This window comes from Rhinoraja longicauda, chromosome 5 (assembly GCF_053455715.1).
Source record: "Rhinoraja longicauda isolate Sanriku21f chromosome 5, sRhiLon1.1, whole genome shotgun sequence".
Lineage (NCBI taxonomy): Eukaryota > Metazoa > Chordata > Chondrichthyes > Rajiformes > Arhynchobatidae > Rhinoraja > Rhinoraja longicauda.
This window is the reverse complement of record NC_135957.1, coordinates 74,158,138-74,174,157: the sequence shown is the minus strand read 5'-3', so window position 1 is coordinate 74,174,157 and position 16,020 is coordinate 74,158,138. Positions and strand designations below refer to the sequence as shown.

General features: G+C 43.3%; 1 protein-coding gene across 5 annotated transcripts in view; it reads left to right on the top strand.

The window, feature by feature from the left end:
* Positions 1-16,020, top strand: part of orc3 (origin recognition complex, subunit 3) — a 71,561-nt gene that overhangs the window by 31,322 nt on the left and 24,219 nt on the right. For all 5 annotated transcript variants that reach the window (XM_078399810.1, XM_078399809.1, XM_078399812.1 and 2 more), the window contains 3 exons: positions 958-1,091; positions 6,487-6,581; positions 10,849-10,946. In XM_078399810.1, the coding sequence (XP_078255936.1) occupies positions 958-1,091; positions 6,487-6,581; positions 10,849-10,946 (327 nt within the window). The remainder of the gene's footprint in view (positions 1-957; positions 1,092-6,486; positions 6,582-10,848; positions 10,947-16,020) is intronic.

The following is a 16,020-nucleotide window of genomic DNA, read 5'->3' as shown; positions in this document are numbered from 1 at the left end:
GCCTATTCCATTGATGCTGGCTGTCAGAGCAATCCCACCAGTCGCATTCCCATGCTTCTTTAGACTTTAGAGATATAGCGTGGAAACAGGCCTCTTGGCCCACCGAGTCTGTACCCATCAGTGTTCACCCCATACACCAGCGCCATCCGACACACTAGGGACAATTTTTACAGAAGCCAATTAACCTACAAACCTGCACTTCTTTAGAGTGTGGGAGGAAACCGGAGCAGCCAGAGAAAACCCATGTGGTCACGGGGAGAAAGTACAAACTCATTACAAGACAGCACTTGGAGTCAGAATTGAACCTGGGTCACTGGTGCTGTAAGGCAGTAACTCTACCACACTGCACCACTGTGCCAACGTTTCTTTTTGCAAACTATTCTCTATGGCATGGCCATCAACTCCCCCCTGATTTTTCTACCATTTACCCAGAGTGGAATAATTTATAATAGCCAATCAACCTACCAGAATGGTTTTTGGAGGTGGGTGTAAATTGGAACTCCTGGGGGAAAACCAGCAGTCGTAGAGTCATACAGCATGGAAACAGGCCCCAAGACACCTCATCTACGCTGGTCCCACCTACCCGTGTTTGGCCACATCCCTCGATCCCATTCTCATCCATGTTTCTGTCCATGGAGAGAATGTACAAACTTCACAAGCAGTCGGATACAAACCCAAGTTGCTGGAGCTGTAAGTCAAGCGCACTACCTGCTGCACCCCACTGTGCTATCCTGATCAGTTGTTGCATGAAATCTCCATGTTGCATCTGACTGCGGTAATAATGTAATCAAGGCGATCTAAAATGTGGGTCATTGAGCTTGTACAGTTGGCAAATGTAAACGAGCATGGTGCCACAGCCTCGGATCAACAACAGCCTCGACCTACATTAGGTGGGAGAAGCATATTTGTATGTTTGTTTGAATTTGTGGGGTGATTAACTAATTTGTTCTGTTGCAGAATGATGGCTAAAGACGAGCTCGTATCTCTGCTGCAGAAATGTGTAGAAGTATTGCAGACTTCAGAGCACAAATCTCTCGCCCGGGCCACACAAACGCTGAGAGATTTCCTTGCAAAGTTTCAGAAGCTGGACGGTATGTGTATTCAATAGTAATGGGCCAGATCCAAGGTTTTGTTTTACAGAACTGAGATTTTCACCATCATTATGGAACAGAAACATTAGTGTTCCAGCTGGTAGAATCTTATTTATTTAACAGTTCCCCATTATTTTAATTTCAGTTTGTAGAATGAAATAGTAGAGGGTGGTTACCCACTCTGTTGTGCTATGCTGGCACTTTGTGATAGATCCAAGTAGTCCCACATTTCTGCTCTTTCCACATTGCACTATATATATCTCCATCTTTCACATGTGTTTCCTTTTTTTTAAAGTTGTTTTTTGACTAGAATGCATATGCCTGCAATAATTCAAGTACATTTTTAGCTGTGTTTTCTTTAGGTTTCGGTTGTCCTCCTTAAAATGTGGTGTCCCGACTTGGGTATTCCATCAGCTAACCTATGATGAAGAATGGTTAATCGCAATATCATAGAAACATAGAAAATAGGGAGTAGGCCATTCGGCCCTTTGAATCAGCATCGCCATTCAATGTGATCATCCAAAATCAGTACCCCATTCCTGCTTTCTCCCCATATCCCTTGATTCCATTAGCCCGAAGAGCTAGATCCAACTCTCTCTTGAAAACATCCAGTGAATTGGCCTCCTCTGCTTTCTGTGGCAGAAAATTCCACAGATTCACAACTCTGGTTGAAAAAAAATGTCCTCATCTCAGTCCTAAATGGCCTACCCCTTATTCTAAAACTGTGACCCCTGTTCTGGACTCCCCAAAACCGGGAACATTTTTCCTGCATCTAGCCTGTCCAATCCCTTAAGAATTTTATATGTTTCTATAAGATCCCCTCTCACCCATCTAAATTCCAGTGAATATAAGCCCAGTCGGTCCATTCTTTCATCATATGTCAGTCCTGTCATCCCGGGAATTAACCTGGTGAATCTACGCTGCACTCCCTCAATAGCAAGAATGTCCTTCCTCAAATTAGGAGAATAATACTGCACACAATACTCCAGGTGTGGTCTCACCAGGGCCTTGTACAACTGTAGTAGGACATCCTTGCTCTTATACTCAAATCCTCTCGATATGAAGGCCAACATTCCATTTAATTTCTTCACTGCCAGCTGTATCTGCATGCTTACTTTCAGAGGCTGATGTACAAGAACACCCAGGATGCATTGCATCTCCCCTTCTCCTGATCTGACACCATTCAGATAATAATCTGCCTTCCTGTTCTTGCCACCAAAGTGGATAATTTCACATTTATCCACATTATACTGCATTTGCCATGCTTCTGCCCACTCACCAAATCTATCCAAGTCACCCTGCAGCCTCATAGCATCCTCCTCGCAGCTCATACTGCCACCCAGCTTTGTGTCATCCGCAAACTTGGAGATGGTACATTTCATTCCTTCATCGAAATCGTTAATTTATATTATATTTTATGACTCTAAGGGTCCCTGCCCGAAAAGTCACCTATCCATGTTCTGTTCAGTTCATTTTTGTATATTGTCACGTGTACCGAGGTACAGTGAAAAACTTTTGTTGCATGCTAACCAGTCGGCGAAAAGACAATACATGATGACAATTGAGCAATTCACAGTGTACAGATACATGATAAGGGAATAACGTTTAGTGCAAGATAAAGCCAGTAAAGTCCAATTAAAGATAGTCCAAGGGTCACAAATGAGGTAGATAGTAGTTCAGAACTGCTCTCTATTTGCAGTAGGATGGTTCAGTTGCCTGATAACAGCAGGAATGAAACTGTCCCTGATGAGGGATTAGCCAGCGTACGACTCGTCCTTGATTATGCTGCTGGTCTTGCCGAGAATGGAGGTTGGTTTGTGTGATGGTCTGTGCTGAGTCCACAATATGCTGCAGTTTCTTGCGGTCTTTGATGGAGCTGTTCCCAAACCAAGCTGTGATGCATCCTGATAAAATGCTTTCTACGGCATATCTGTAGAAATTGGTGAGAGTTTTTAGAGATTTAGAGATAAAGCGCGGAAACAGGCCCTTCGGCCCACTGAGTCCGCGACGCCCAGCGATCCCCGCACATTAACACTATCCTACACACACTGGAGACAATTTTTACATTTACCCAGTCAATTAACCTACAAACCTGTACATCTTTGGAGTTCTTGGGGACATGCTGAACTTCCTAACCCTTCTAAAGAAGTTGAGGCGTTGGTGTGCTTTCTTGGCCATTGCTTCAATATGGGTGGTCCAGGAGAAGTCGTTAGTGATATTTACTCCTCGGAATTTGAAGTTGAACCATCTCTACTTTGGCACCGTCAATGCAAACTGGGGTATGTGTTCCCTTCGCTTCCTGAAGTCGATCACTATCTCCTTTGTCTTGCTGACATTGAGAAAAAGATTGTTGTCTCGACACCAGGACACGAGATTCTCAATCTCTTTCCTGTACTCCGTCTCATCATTATTTGATATCCGGCTCACAATGGTGGTGTCGTCTGCGAATTTATGAATTGAATTAGATTTGTGCATGGCTGCACAGTCGTAGGGTGTACAAGGAGTAAAGATGAGCTGAGAACGCAGCATGGTGGAGCACCAATAACGAAGATTATCGTAGAGGATGATTTGTCCCCTATCCTCACTGATTGGGGTCTGTTGGTCAGGATGTCAAGAGTTCATACTGCCTGACCTGCTGAGTTACTCCAGCACTGTCCTTTTTTGTAAAGCATTTGCAGTTCCTTAATTTCTACATTAATCATAATATCCTTGATTTGTTCTCTTCCATTAATCTTCCACTGATCTTATAGAGGTGTATAAAATCATGAGAGGAATAAATCGGATAGATGCACAGAATCTCTTGCCCAGAGTAGGGGAATCGAGGACCAGAGGACATGGGTTCAAGGTGAGGGGGAAAAGATTTAATAGGAATCTGAGGGGTAGCTTTTTCACACAAAAGGTGGTGGGTGTATGGAACAAGCTGCCAGAGGAGGTAGTTGAGGCTGGTATGTTTAAGAAAAGACGGGTACATGGATAGGACAGGTTTGGAGGGATATGGACCAAACGCAGGCAGGTGGAACTAGTGTAGCTGGGACATGTTGGCCAGTGTAGGCAAGTTGGGCCGAAGGGCCTGTTTCTACGCTGTATCACTCTATGACTCAATGACTAATGATTTGCTAAAGATCCCAAACCCTTCTTATTTAATGATTTCAGATTTAATGATCTCATGGTTCCATCGCAGCTTTAAACAATTATGTCTGCAAATCCCGATGTCACTCTGCTCCTACGCCCCTTTTATAATTCTACCATTTGGTTTTTATTGCCTCTTTTCGTCCTCCCACCACCCCACCCCCCTCCTCTCAAAATACTTGTTTCACTACATTGCCTCTAAAGCCGCAGCCAGTAAGAATTTCATTATTCCGGTTAATATCCAGTGCATATGACTAGTAAACACTCCTCTCTTGAATTTTGTTTCCCATGTGCTCGGCCAGTCTTTACCTAAATGCCTTTCTTTTTAGTTTTGGCACAGGTTCGTGGATAATTATTACTGAGGAAAGTGCACAATTAGCAGGGAAAAGTCATCATTTACTTCAGGAAATCTGTAAATGAACAATATGCCAGTAATTTATTAAAGATATGATGACTTTATCATGAGCTGCATTATCAATGGTATTTTATTGTCACATGTACCTAGGTACAGTGAAAGTCTTTGTTTTGCACACAATCTGGTAAAATACAGCAAACCTCACCTGGGGAGTACATAAAGAATTACCATGTTTATGGCTTCCGACAAAGTTACAAAAAGTTCATAGAACAGTCTTATCATCTTTTCACAGCAGCGAAGCAGGCCCGTCACCCCCACGTGACAGCAGGCAACCCACCCCCCCCCCCCCGACCGGATCCCCCTCCATTCTCAGCCACCACCCCCCTCCACCCAGTCCCCCTCCAATCTCAGCGTCCCCCCCAGGTTCCTCTCCGTTCTCAACCCCCCCCTCCACCCAGTCCCCCTCCAATCTCAGCGTCCCCCCCAGGTTCCTCTCCGTTCTCAGCCCACCCTCCACCCAGTCCCCCTCCATTCTCTGCAACCCCCCCCCAAACCGAGTGCCCCTCCGTTCTCTGTAACCCCTCCCCTCCATTCTCAGCGCCCCCTCCCCCAGGTTCCCCTCTGTTCTCAGCGGCCCCCCACCGGGTCCCCCTTCGTCTATGTATGTTATCGTACACAGAGATGTTGGTGCTGGAGAGAAAAGACAATGCAAACGAAGGACATCACTGCCAATTTGTCCATTTCCATGCCTCCATGGCATGTGGGTGGAACAGCCAGTTTTCTCTGAATTCTGTGTTTCTGTACCCACTAGCAATTTTGGTTCAACCTTCAGAGCAGAGTGGCAGTGGGAACAGTTGAGTTTAGTCTATTATCATGTGTGCCGAGGTACAGTGAAAAGTTTTTGTTGCGTGCTAGTCAGTTAGCCTAAAGACATTACATGATTCCAATCGAGCCATTCATAGAAACATAGAAAATAGGTGCAGGAGTAGGCCATTCGGCCCTTCGAGCCTGCACCGCCATTCAATATAATCATGGCTGATCATCCAACTCAGTATCCTGTACCTGCCTTCTCTCCATACCCCCTGATCCCTTTAGCCACAAGGGCCACATCTAACTCCCTCTTAAATATAGCCAATGAACTGACCTCAACTACCTTCTGTGGCAGAGAATTCCAGTAGACAGATACATGATAAGGGAATAACGTTTAGTGCAAGGTAAAGTCCGATCAAAGAGAGTCCGAGGGTCATCGATGAGGTAGATAGTAGTTCAGGACTGCTCTTTTGTTGTGGTAGGGGAGCTGAGCAAGCTGGTTCCAGCCAGCAGGTAGAGCAGAGCAGAGCAGCAGCGGGAAGGTTCAAAAAGAGCGTCTTGTGAACAGCTGAGCGAGTTAGTTTCCAGCCAGGAGGTGGAATAGAGCAACAGCTTCAGAAGAGCGCTATTCTCAGCGCCCCCCCATCCGGTCTCCCTCCAATCTCAGCGTCCCCCCCAGGTTCCCCTCTGTTCTCAGCCCCCCTCCACCCATTCCCCCTCCATTGAGCAGTCAACAAAAATTAAGTGAAGGCTAATTGAGCAGCCAACAAAAATAAGTGAAGGTATAGAGGATCAGCCTATTTCTAGTAGGCATTTTGGGATTGGCTGTGTGTTGAAGCTGAGCGCTGTATTTTGTAAGTGTGAATCAAATTGCAACCTAGGATTGCAGGGCATTTTCAAAGAGGTTCTATGCTGTATCTCTAAGCTAAACATTGGTTATGTAAAGAGTTATGCTGGATGGCAATTGATTTGCATCTATTGGTGGAGGCATTTATTTGTATTTATTCTCTTTTGTCTTAAGGGTATTGATCCAACAAGTTTTCTTTGGTGCGGTGGGGGAAATATACTCTGAATATTTTTTCAATTATCAATTTTCCACAGATGATCCTGGGGAAGATGTTGAAGATGGTGAAGAAAACATAACAGGATCACAGAAATCACTACAGAAAAAGACTGACCTATACCAGCTTCAAAAGGTTCCACTTTCAGTTAATACTTTGCCATCTTTCCTGTTATGTTTCATCATCCGTTTTCCATTTCCAAACTTTTATTTTGTTTTTCAAAACGAACCACAAACTGACAGTGGTTGAAATGCTCACACCAATTTCTATATAACTGAGTGTCTGTGGCCTCATGTTTTGCTGCAGGCATATGAAAATAAATGATTAGAACGATCAAAAGAATATATTTTTACAATACGATAGAACTTTATTTATCCCAGGAAGGAAATTGGTCTGCCAACAGTCATAAAACACAACAAGATACATGAAACATGAAATTAAAGTGACGAGTGGAAAGTCCAGCATTGGGAATATATAAAGATTAGGGGGTGGGGGGGGGGGGGGGGGGAGAGGGGAGTCAGTCCACCCCAGAACAGAAGGCGAGGAGTAGTATACACTGGAATTTAGAAGGATGAGAGGGGGTCTTATCGAAACATATAAGATTATTAAGGGGTTGGACACATTAGAGGCAGGAAACATGTTCCCAATGTTGGGGGAGTCCGGAACCAGGGACCACAGTTTAAGAATAAGGGGTTGGCCATTTAGAACGGAGATGAGGAAAAACTTTTTCAGTCAGAGAGTTGTAAATCTGTGGAATTCTCTGCCTCAGAAGGCAGTGGAGGCCAATTCTCTGAATGCATTCAAGAGAGAGCTAGATAGAGCTCTTAAGGATAGCGGAGTCAGGGGGTATGGGGAGAAGGCAGGAACGGGGTACTGATTGAGAATGATCAGCCATGATCACATTGAACGGTGGTGCTGGCTCGAAGGGCCGAATGGCCTACTCCTGCACCTATTGTCTATTGTCTATTGTATCAAGTGGTACACTCAAGGTAACTTTAAAGGTAACTACAATGTAAGCACTGTGCCAAATTATGAAGGGTTTTGGTGTAATTGCTTGTAAAACAGCTTCTGGCGATAACCTGATGAGCGACTGTGGGATACGTCCATTTGCAATGTAGAAAAAGGATAAAATGAGAGTGTACAAAATCATGGGAGGAATAGATCGCACAGATTCTCAACCTGCGGGGTAACCTTTTCACACAGGGTGTGGGTGTATGGAACAAGGTGCTGGAGGAGATAGTTGAGCAGGACCTATTGCAACGTTTAAGAAACATTTAGACAAGTACATGGATAGGAAAGGGTCAGAGGCATGTGGGCCAAACGCTGGCAGGTGGGACGAGTGTAGATGGGACAAGTTGGGTGGTGTGGGCAAGTTTGGCCGAAGGGCCTGTTTTCACGCTGTAAGCCCCTATGACTCTGAGGGACAGAAGAAGAGAGCCAATACAGAGCACAAAGTGTTGGAGTAACTCAGCAGGTCAGGCAGCTTCTCTGGAGAACATGGATATGGAACATTTTGGGTTGAAACCACCTCTGCATGCATCTGTAGCACCTGCAGTTCCTTGTGTCTCTAAAAGACCCAATATATTTTGGCAGTCATTATCATGAACATATAAAATTCTTAGAGGATTGGACAAGGTAGATGCAGGAAACATGTTCCTGATGTTGGGGGAGTCCAGAACCAGTGGTCACAGTTTAAGAATGAGGAAAATCTTTTTTACCCAGAGAGTTGTGAATCTGTGGAATTCTCTGCCACAGAAAGCAGTGGAGGCCAATTCATTGGATGTTTTCAAGAGAGAGGTAGATTTAGCTCTTAGGGCTAAGGGAATCAAGGGATATGGGGGAAAAAGCCGGAACAGGGTACTGATTTTGGATGATCAGCTATGATCATATTGAATGACGGTGCTGGTTCGAAGGGCCGAATGGCCTACTCCTGCACCTATTTTTTATGTTTCAATGAATGAAGGGTGCTAATCCACACCGTCTTCTGTTAATTATTGGTCTTTTCTTGGGCTGTCAGCTACTAGGTTGAGAATCTGTCCTTATCAGGCCACCTCTGAGCTCTGAAGCTAGTGCTGAGCTTCTCATCAGCATGTGAAAGGGATCCAACATTCATCTCATCTGGAGAAGCAAGAGACTGCAGATGCTGGATTCTAGAATAAACAAAAACAAACCCCAGAAGGAACTCATGTAGGCCCTAATGTGGGGTCTCAACCCCAAACGTTGATTATTTATTTCCCCCCATTGATGCTGCTTGATCTAATGAGTTCTTCCAGCAGCTTGGTTTTTTTTCTGCTCCGTTCTTCTTATATGGCCATCCTGAATACTTGAGAAGTTTCTAACCCATTGTTTTTTCAAATATTGATCTGGAAGAACCTGTGTGGTTTTAAGAAACTTTTTTGATTATTGTATGTAAATTAATTTTGTTTACCATTTAACCATTGAATTTTCAGCAATAGGGAAACAGCAAACAAGTTGGGAGGTTATGTTGCAGTCGTATAAGATGTTGGTGAGGCCACGTTTAGAGTATTGTTTTCAGTTCTGGACACCATGTTACAGGAGAGATGTTGTCAAGATGGAAAGGGTGCAGAGAAGACTTACGAGGATGTTGCCATTTCTAGAGCTATCGGGAGAGGTTAAGTAGGCTGGGACTCTTATCCTTGGAGCACAGGAGGATGAGGGGTGATCTTATAGACATGTATAAAATCATAAGAGGAATAGATCGGGTAGATGCACAGAGTCTCTTGCCCAGAGTAGGGGAATGGAGAACCAGAGGACGTAGGTTTAAGTCGAAGGGGGATAATTTTAATAGGAATCTGAGGGGAAACTTTTTCACACAAAGGGTGGTGGGTGTATGGAACGAACTGCCAGAGGAGGTAGTTGAGGCAGGGACTATTGCAATGTTTAAGAAACAATTAGTCAGGTACGTGGATTGGATAGGTTTATAGGGATTGGGGCCAAACGCAGACAGGTGGGACTAGTGTAAATGGGACATGTTGGTTGGTGTGGGCAAGTTGGGCTGAAGGGCCTTTTTCCATGCTCTATGACTCTAAAGCAATCTGCCTCTTCCTCAAGCTAAAAACAGAGAAAGATTCCAGCCACGAGATTTTCATTCCCTTTCACGTTATCACCATCCCCGATGGGGTTTATTGTCCAACTTCTGCCCACGTTAGGGTAGATGGGATGATGGGAATAGATCGGATAGATGCACAGTCTTTTATCCAGAGTAGGAGAGTCAAGAAGCAGAGGATATCAGTTTAAGGTGCGAGGGGAAAAAATTAATAGGAACCTGTGGGTGGTGGGTATATGGAACGAGCTACCGGAGGGGAGGCACTGTGGCGCAGCGGTAGTGCTGCTGCCTGGCCAGAGACCTGGGTTCGATGTTGACTATGGGTGCTGTCTGTACGGAGTTTAAGTTCTCCATGGGTTTTCTCCGGGTGCTCTGCAATCCTCCCACATCCCAAAGACCTGCCAGCTTGTAGGTTAATTGGGTTCTATAAAATTACCCTTAGTGCGTAGGATGTAAATGTGGGATAACATAGAAATAGTGTACAGGTGACCGATGGTTGGTGTGGACTGGGTGGGTCGAAGGGCCTCTTTCCACACTGTATTTCTAAACTAAACTAAGGAGGTAGTTGAAGCAGGTACTATAACAAAATATAGATAAGGAAGGTTTAGAGGGAAATGGGCTAATGCGGGCAGTTGGGACGTATAGATGGGGTACCTTAGTCAGCATTGACAAGTTGGGTTGAAGGGCCTGTTTCATAAGTGATGGGAGCAGAATTCAACCATTCGGCCCATCAAGTCTATTATACCATTCAATCATGGCTGATCTATCTTTCCCTCTCAACTCCATTCTCCTGCCTTCTCCCTATAACCCTTGATACCCTTGTTAATCAAGAATCTTTGCTGTTTGACTCTATGTGTAAAGATGTGGTTTTTATTCTTCATTTCTCTTTGCCACGGCAACGAAACTAACTAGCAGATCCCACAGATCAATGGAATTGGTCAGGAGTCTGAAGGAACGTTTTGAAAATCATGTGCAGTGTGTTCTTAAATCAAAATGAATGAAAATGTAAATTTTGCAAAGTTGATATTTATTGCCGATAATGGGATTTCTTATTCCATGAAAATAAACAAATTTTCAAAGGCACAAACCGCAGATGCTGAAAATCTCAAAACCAGTGGCTAAGTAGGCCTTTGAAGTTCTGTTTTAATTGGAAGGGGGGGGGGAGGGAGTGCGTTTAAACAAGTTAAACCAAAAAGCTAAATATCGTATTTGTAGGTTCATAGTCACAAAAAAAAGGCAGCAGGCTTCATGCTCGTTCAGTGTCTGGGCGTAGGTAATAGTTGTACCAAAATAAAATTTTGAAAATCTTTTTTTTTTTTTTTTTGGATTTTGCAGACCTTAAAGGAAATGAATGTATTAAAAAGACACAAGAAACCAAGCAGGTTTGAGGGGCTGCGGATGGATGTTCTTGAATTTATGGACCAACTTGCAAGGTGAGATAAAGGAACAGCTGGTGAGAACCATAGCAGAGACATGACAGATATGAGGATGTTTTTCCTTGAGTGCCTAATCAGTATAACATAGAAACATAGAAAATAAACATAGCACAAAAAGTAAGGAAATTTGTGTTTGGTAGATTATTTCTTTGTTGTAACAATGCTTCTTGGCAATAAATCGTATACCGTTGGAAAGCCTGTTTATTTCCCTTTTAAATGGTGCCACATTTGTAAGGAACATGCATTTGTGGGATGAGCAGCAGAGCTGAGTATATGGGTTGCGCCCATGAAAAATTTGCCAAATCTTCTCTGCCAATGCCAAACAGCTTATTCTGCCATTGACTCTTGTTCGGTGTTGTTTGGTGGATTGGATGATTGAAGTCTGAAGAAACAAGACATATTGGCAATTTAACAATTTATTCATTTAATAAACAGGAGCCACAGTAGCGTGTGGAAGAACCATACACAGCCATAACAGCCTGGCACCTCCTCCTCATGCTGGTCACCAGCCTGGTCACACACTGTTGTGGGATGGCATCCCATTCTTGTCAGCACCTGGGGGTACCAGAAGCTCAAAACAAGAGTCAATAGCAACAGCAGAATAAGCTGTTTGGCATTGGCAGAGAAGATTTGGCAAATTTTTCATGGGCGCAACCCATATACTCAGCTCTGCTGCTCATCCCACAAATGCATGTTCCTTACAAATGTGGCACCATTTAAAAGGGAAATAAATAGGCTTTCCAACGGTATAAGATTTATTGCCAAGAAGCATTGTTACAACAAAGAAATAATCTACCAAACACAAATTTCCTTACTTTTTGTGCTATGTTTAGATGCAGGAGTAGGCCATTTGGCCCTTTGAGCCAGCACTGCCAATCAATATGTGTAAGAAAATAACTGCAGATGCTGGTACAAATCGAAGGTATTTATTCACAAAATGCTGGAGTAACTGCCATTCAATATGATCATGGCTGATCATCCAAAATCAGTACCCCGTTCCGGCTTTTTCCCCATAACCCTTGATTCCCTTAACCCGAAGAGCTAAATGTAACGCTCTCTTGAAAACATTTCTGTGGTCAAATCTGTGAGGAAGAAGCTGTCTGCACTTCTTATTTCATCGCACCACACATTGACGCACCCACAACCCCTTGCTTTGGTTTGACCCAAGTGTCATAGGAGTAACTTCAGTGCAGCAGGAAATGTAACACCTTTCCTTATACCTCCCTCGACTCTGTCCAGGGACCCCAACAGTCCTTTCAAGTTAGGCAGAAGTTCACTTGCACCTCCTCCAACCTCATCTACTGTATCCGTTATTCAAGTTGTGGATTCCTAAATATCAGCGAGACCAAACGTAGGCTGGGCGATCATTTCACTGAACACCTTCGCTCAGTCCGCCTGAACCTACCTGATCTCTCAGTTGCTAAACACTTTAAAGCACTTTTAAACACTTCTTACCATTTCCCACACTGACCTTTCTGACTTAGGTCTCCTCCATTGTCAGAGTGATGCTAAACGCAAATTGGAGGATCAGCATATCGTATTTCGCTTGGGCAGCTTACAGCCCAGTGGTATGATCTTGATTTATCTAACCTCAAGTAACTCTGGCATTCCCTCTCTCTCCATCCCTCTCCCACCCAAGTCACTCCAGCTTCTCGTTTTCACCCAACAAACAGCTAACAATGTGGCCTGTTTCCTTTATCATCGTTACTTTTTTGCATATCTTTCATTCATCGTTCATCTCTCTACATCTATATATCTCTCATTTCCCTTTTCCCAGACTAGTCTGAAGAAGGGACCCGAAACGTCACCCATTCCTTCTCTCCAGAGATGCTGCCTGTCCCGCTGAGTTACTCTGGCATTTTGTGTCTATCTTCAGTTTAAACCAGTTCCTTCCTATGCATAATAGCCATGTTTGCTTGTACCACTATTTCAAATATTTTCTTACAACTTTAATTTACCTGCCCTTCTATTGTATTTATTCTACAATTTTTTAAAACCCAGGTATCTTTTGCAAAGAGGGGTCCAGAAAACCCAAAGGCCTACTGTTCTGGTGCAGATTTATCATCACTTTCATTTTTTGTACTTTGCCTTATTAAAACACCAAATGCCATTTGACTTTTAATGATGCTTTCCATTTAGGAAATTATGTATGTTTGGTCAGTGAACAATGGCGGTCCTTGTTTTCCCTCTCAAAATGATTAACATTGTGGAGATGAGTTGGATCTGGCTCTGCGTTCCTCATCCCCACAACATCACATTAATTGAGGCATTTAACTGTCTGCCTGTTCTGCTTATACATCTTAGTTTTCCTGGAGTCTTCTTGAACCCCACTTGTGGTTCTAAGTTCTGTCCAAATCACAAACAAAGAATAAAAACTTTACTAATATTAAATCTCAGGGTCTATCGATCCATCTCCAAATCCTGTCCATCAAGAAACTTCTAACTTTTTCTAAAAAAAGGCAAAGTGCTGGTGTAGCGGCCAGCTTCTCATCTATCTCAATTAGCTCCCAAGCTGCCACTTGCATAGACCGGGTCAGCGATAAGCGTAATAACTCGAACAATAATAACAGAGATCCTCCCAGACGTTTAATAGTTAGTCTTCTTTATTTGAAGGTGCAATAAACATATTGGCATATCGCTTGTCATCGACTGGTTATTAATTGCTAGGTAAAATTCCATATCTTACCACAGTCTATGCGATCGTTATGAATTGCCAGATATAACTTCGACACAGTTTGTATTAATCTTCTAGTTAATAAAACTTACAGGTGATTACATCATGGCTGATAAATCTTTTGGCGGAGCTTCTAGCTGACCCTCTGTCAGCACCTCCCAGCTCACACACTATGCCAGCACGGACCCAACTGCCTGTACTCTGGCTCCGCCCAACCCCTACGTAAGCATTGCATTAACTCTATAGTGTCCAAACTACAGCAGGATACAAGGTAATAATATTAATAAGCAAAAATAACTAATAACTGCAAAATGGCTCCTACAGCTGGAGTTACTCAGTGAGTCAGGCAGGATATCTGGTGAACATGAAGAGGTGATGTGTTGAGTTGGGGGCCCTTTTTCAAACTGATTGTGTGTGTGTGTGGCGGTGGAGGTAGCTGGGAGAGAGGTGGGGGCAGGACAAAGCCCGGTGAGTGATAGGTGGATACAGGTGAGGAGTGGTTGAATGGCAGATGTTGGATGAAGGTCTGAGATGAAAAGACAAAGTGTGAGACAAAGATAGAAGAAGTGTGAAGCCAGAGGTAGGAATATAGCAAATTGTGAAGCCAGAGGTAGGAATATAGGTGGAGGGTGACGGGGAGAAATGGGCACAAATAAACCAGCATTTGAACTTCCTTGTATCTCCTTTTCCTCTGTGTGTATTTGTTCCTAACAAACCACTTGGGAAGACACCTTCTCAGATGCTTTAAAAAACCTTGTGCACCACACTCCATGCACGGTGGATCAACCTGCTCTTTTTGCAAATTTATTGCGATTACTATCAGTTTTAAGATACATTTATTTTACAATACCAGAGTGGAAATGTCAAAGACTTGCAGGCATGGTTTTAAGCCGAAAGGAGCAAAGTTTAAAGTACATGTTCAATTTTTGTTTTACGCACCGTGATGGGTGCCTGGCAGATTGGACAGTGGTGTTTAAGAGGCTTTTAGATAGCCAGATGAAAATGCAGGGAATGAGGGGATTTGGATCATGTGCACACAGATGAGATTAGTTTATCTTGGCAGAGACATTGTGGTGTACTGTTCTCTATACTATGTTCTATGTTAACTAGATTAAAACTAATAGATTTGAAAACCCCATTTGATTCAATTAATTTGCGAACAACCCAAAATATTTTAAATAATGAAAGTGAAAAATAGAGTTTAGTCGAGCAAGAAACGTTTCTAACGTTGTACTCATCATCTACCATAACCCACTTCTTGTTTCTGCTTACCTGTAGCTCGTTAACGTAGTTGGATCACCTGCCCCCCTTGTGTCATTGCTTTACTAAAGCTGACTTAATCTCTGTTTGCTTTTAAGACTGTTCCGTTGATTAATATCTCTGTTGCTAGGCAGTGATTTGAAAACTCTCCCTAATGTTTGAAGAAGCAACAATGATTTAAATGTATAACCGGCAAACTTTAGTCAGCTGGTATTTTTGTATGGGTAGGTAGGTATTTTTGTAATGTCACGAGAGGGTGAAACAGCAGGTCCAGATCTTAGCTTTCGCAATTTTGGCTTAACAGCAGTTCACAAAGAACCATTTCTTTACAGTAACTGGGACTGCTTGAATGCAGAGGGGAAGTGAGCAGTAAGGATAGAGTTGAACATCCATGTTACCATATCAACAAGCAATCTGCTTCATAGAGTCATAGAGCTGTACAGCAAGGAAACAGGGCTGCAAACAGATGCGGGAAGATTGTTCCCGATGTTGGAGGAGTCCAGAACCAGGGGTCACAGCTTAAGGATAAGGTGGAAGTCTTTTAGGACTGAGATGAGAAAACATTTCTTCACACAGAGAGTGGTGAGTCTGTGGAATTCTCTGCCACAGAAGGTAGTTGAGGCCAGTTCATTGGCTATATTTAAGAGGGAGTTAGATGTGGCCCTTTTTGCTAAAGGGATCAGGGGGTATGGAGAGAAGGCAGGTACAGGCTACTGAGCTGAATGATCAGCCATGATCATATTGAATGGCGGTGCAGGCTCGAAGGGCCGAATGGCCTACTCCTGCACCTATTTTCTATGTTTCTATGTTTCTAGCCCTCGTTGTCAATGCCGACCAAATTGGCAGATAGGGTCTGTCCTATTTGCCTGCATTTGGCCCACAGCCATGTTTACTCTTTAGACAAACTCAAGAGAGATAAAGTTAGATGCACAGAACCAGGCCTTTCAACCCAATAAGTCTGTCCGATCTTCTGAAATGCACGTTTCTAGCAATTGCTGAAATTATTATATTTAAATATCAACTTTGGAATTCTTCCAGAATCTTGCCAAAAATGAATCCTTCCGACAAAACCACCTAAAATCCAAATTAAAACATTATAGAAACGCACGGGATTTCCTGATGCAGTAACATAGAAAA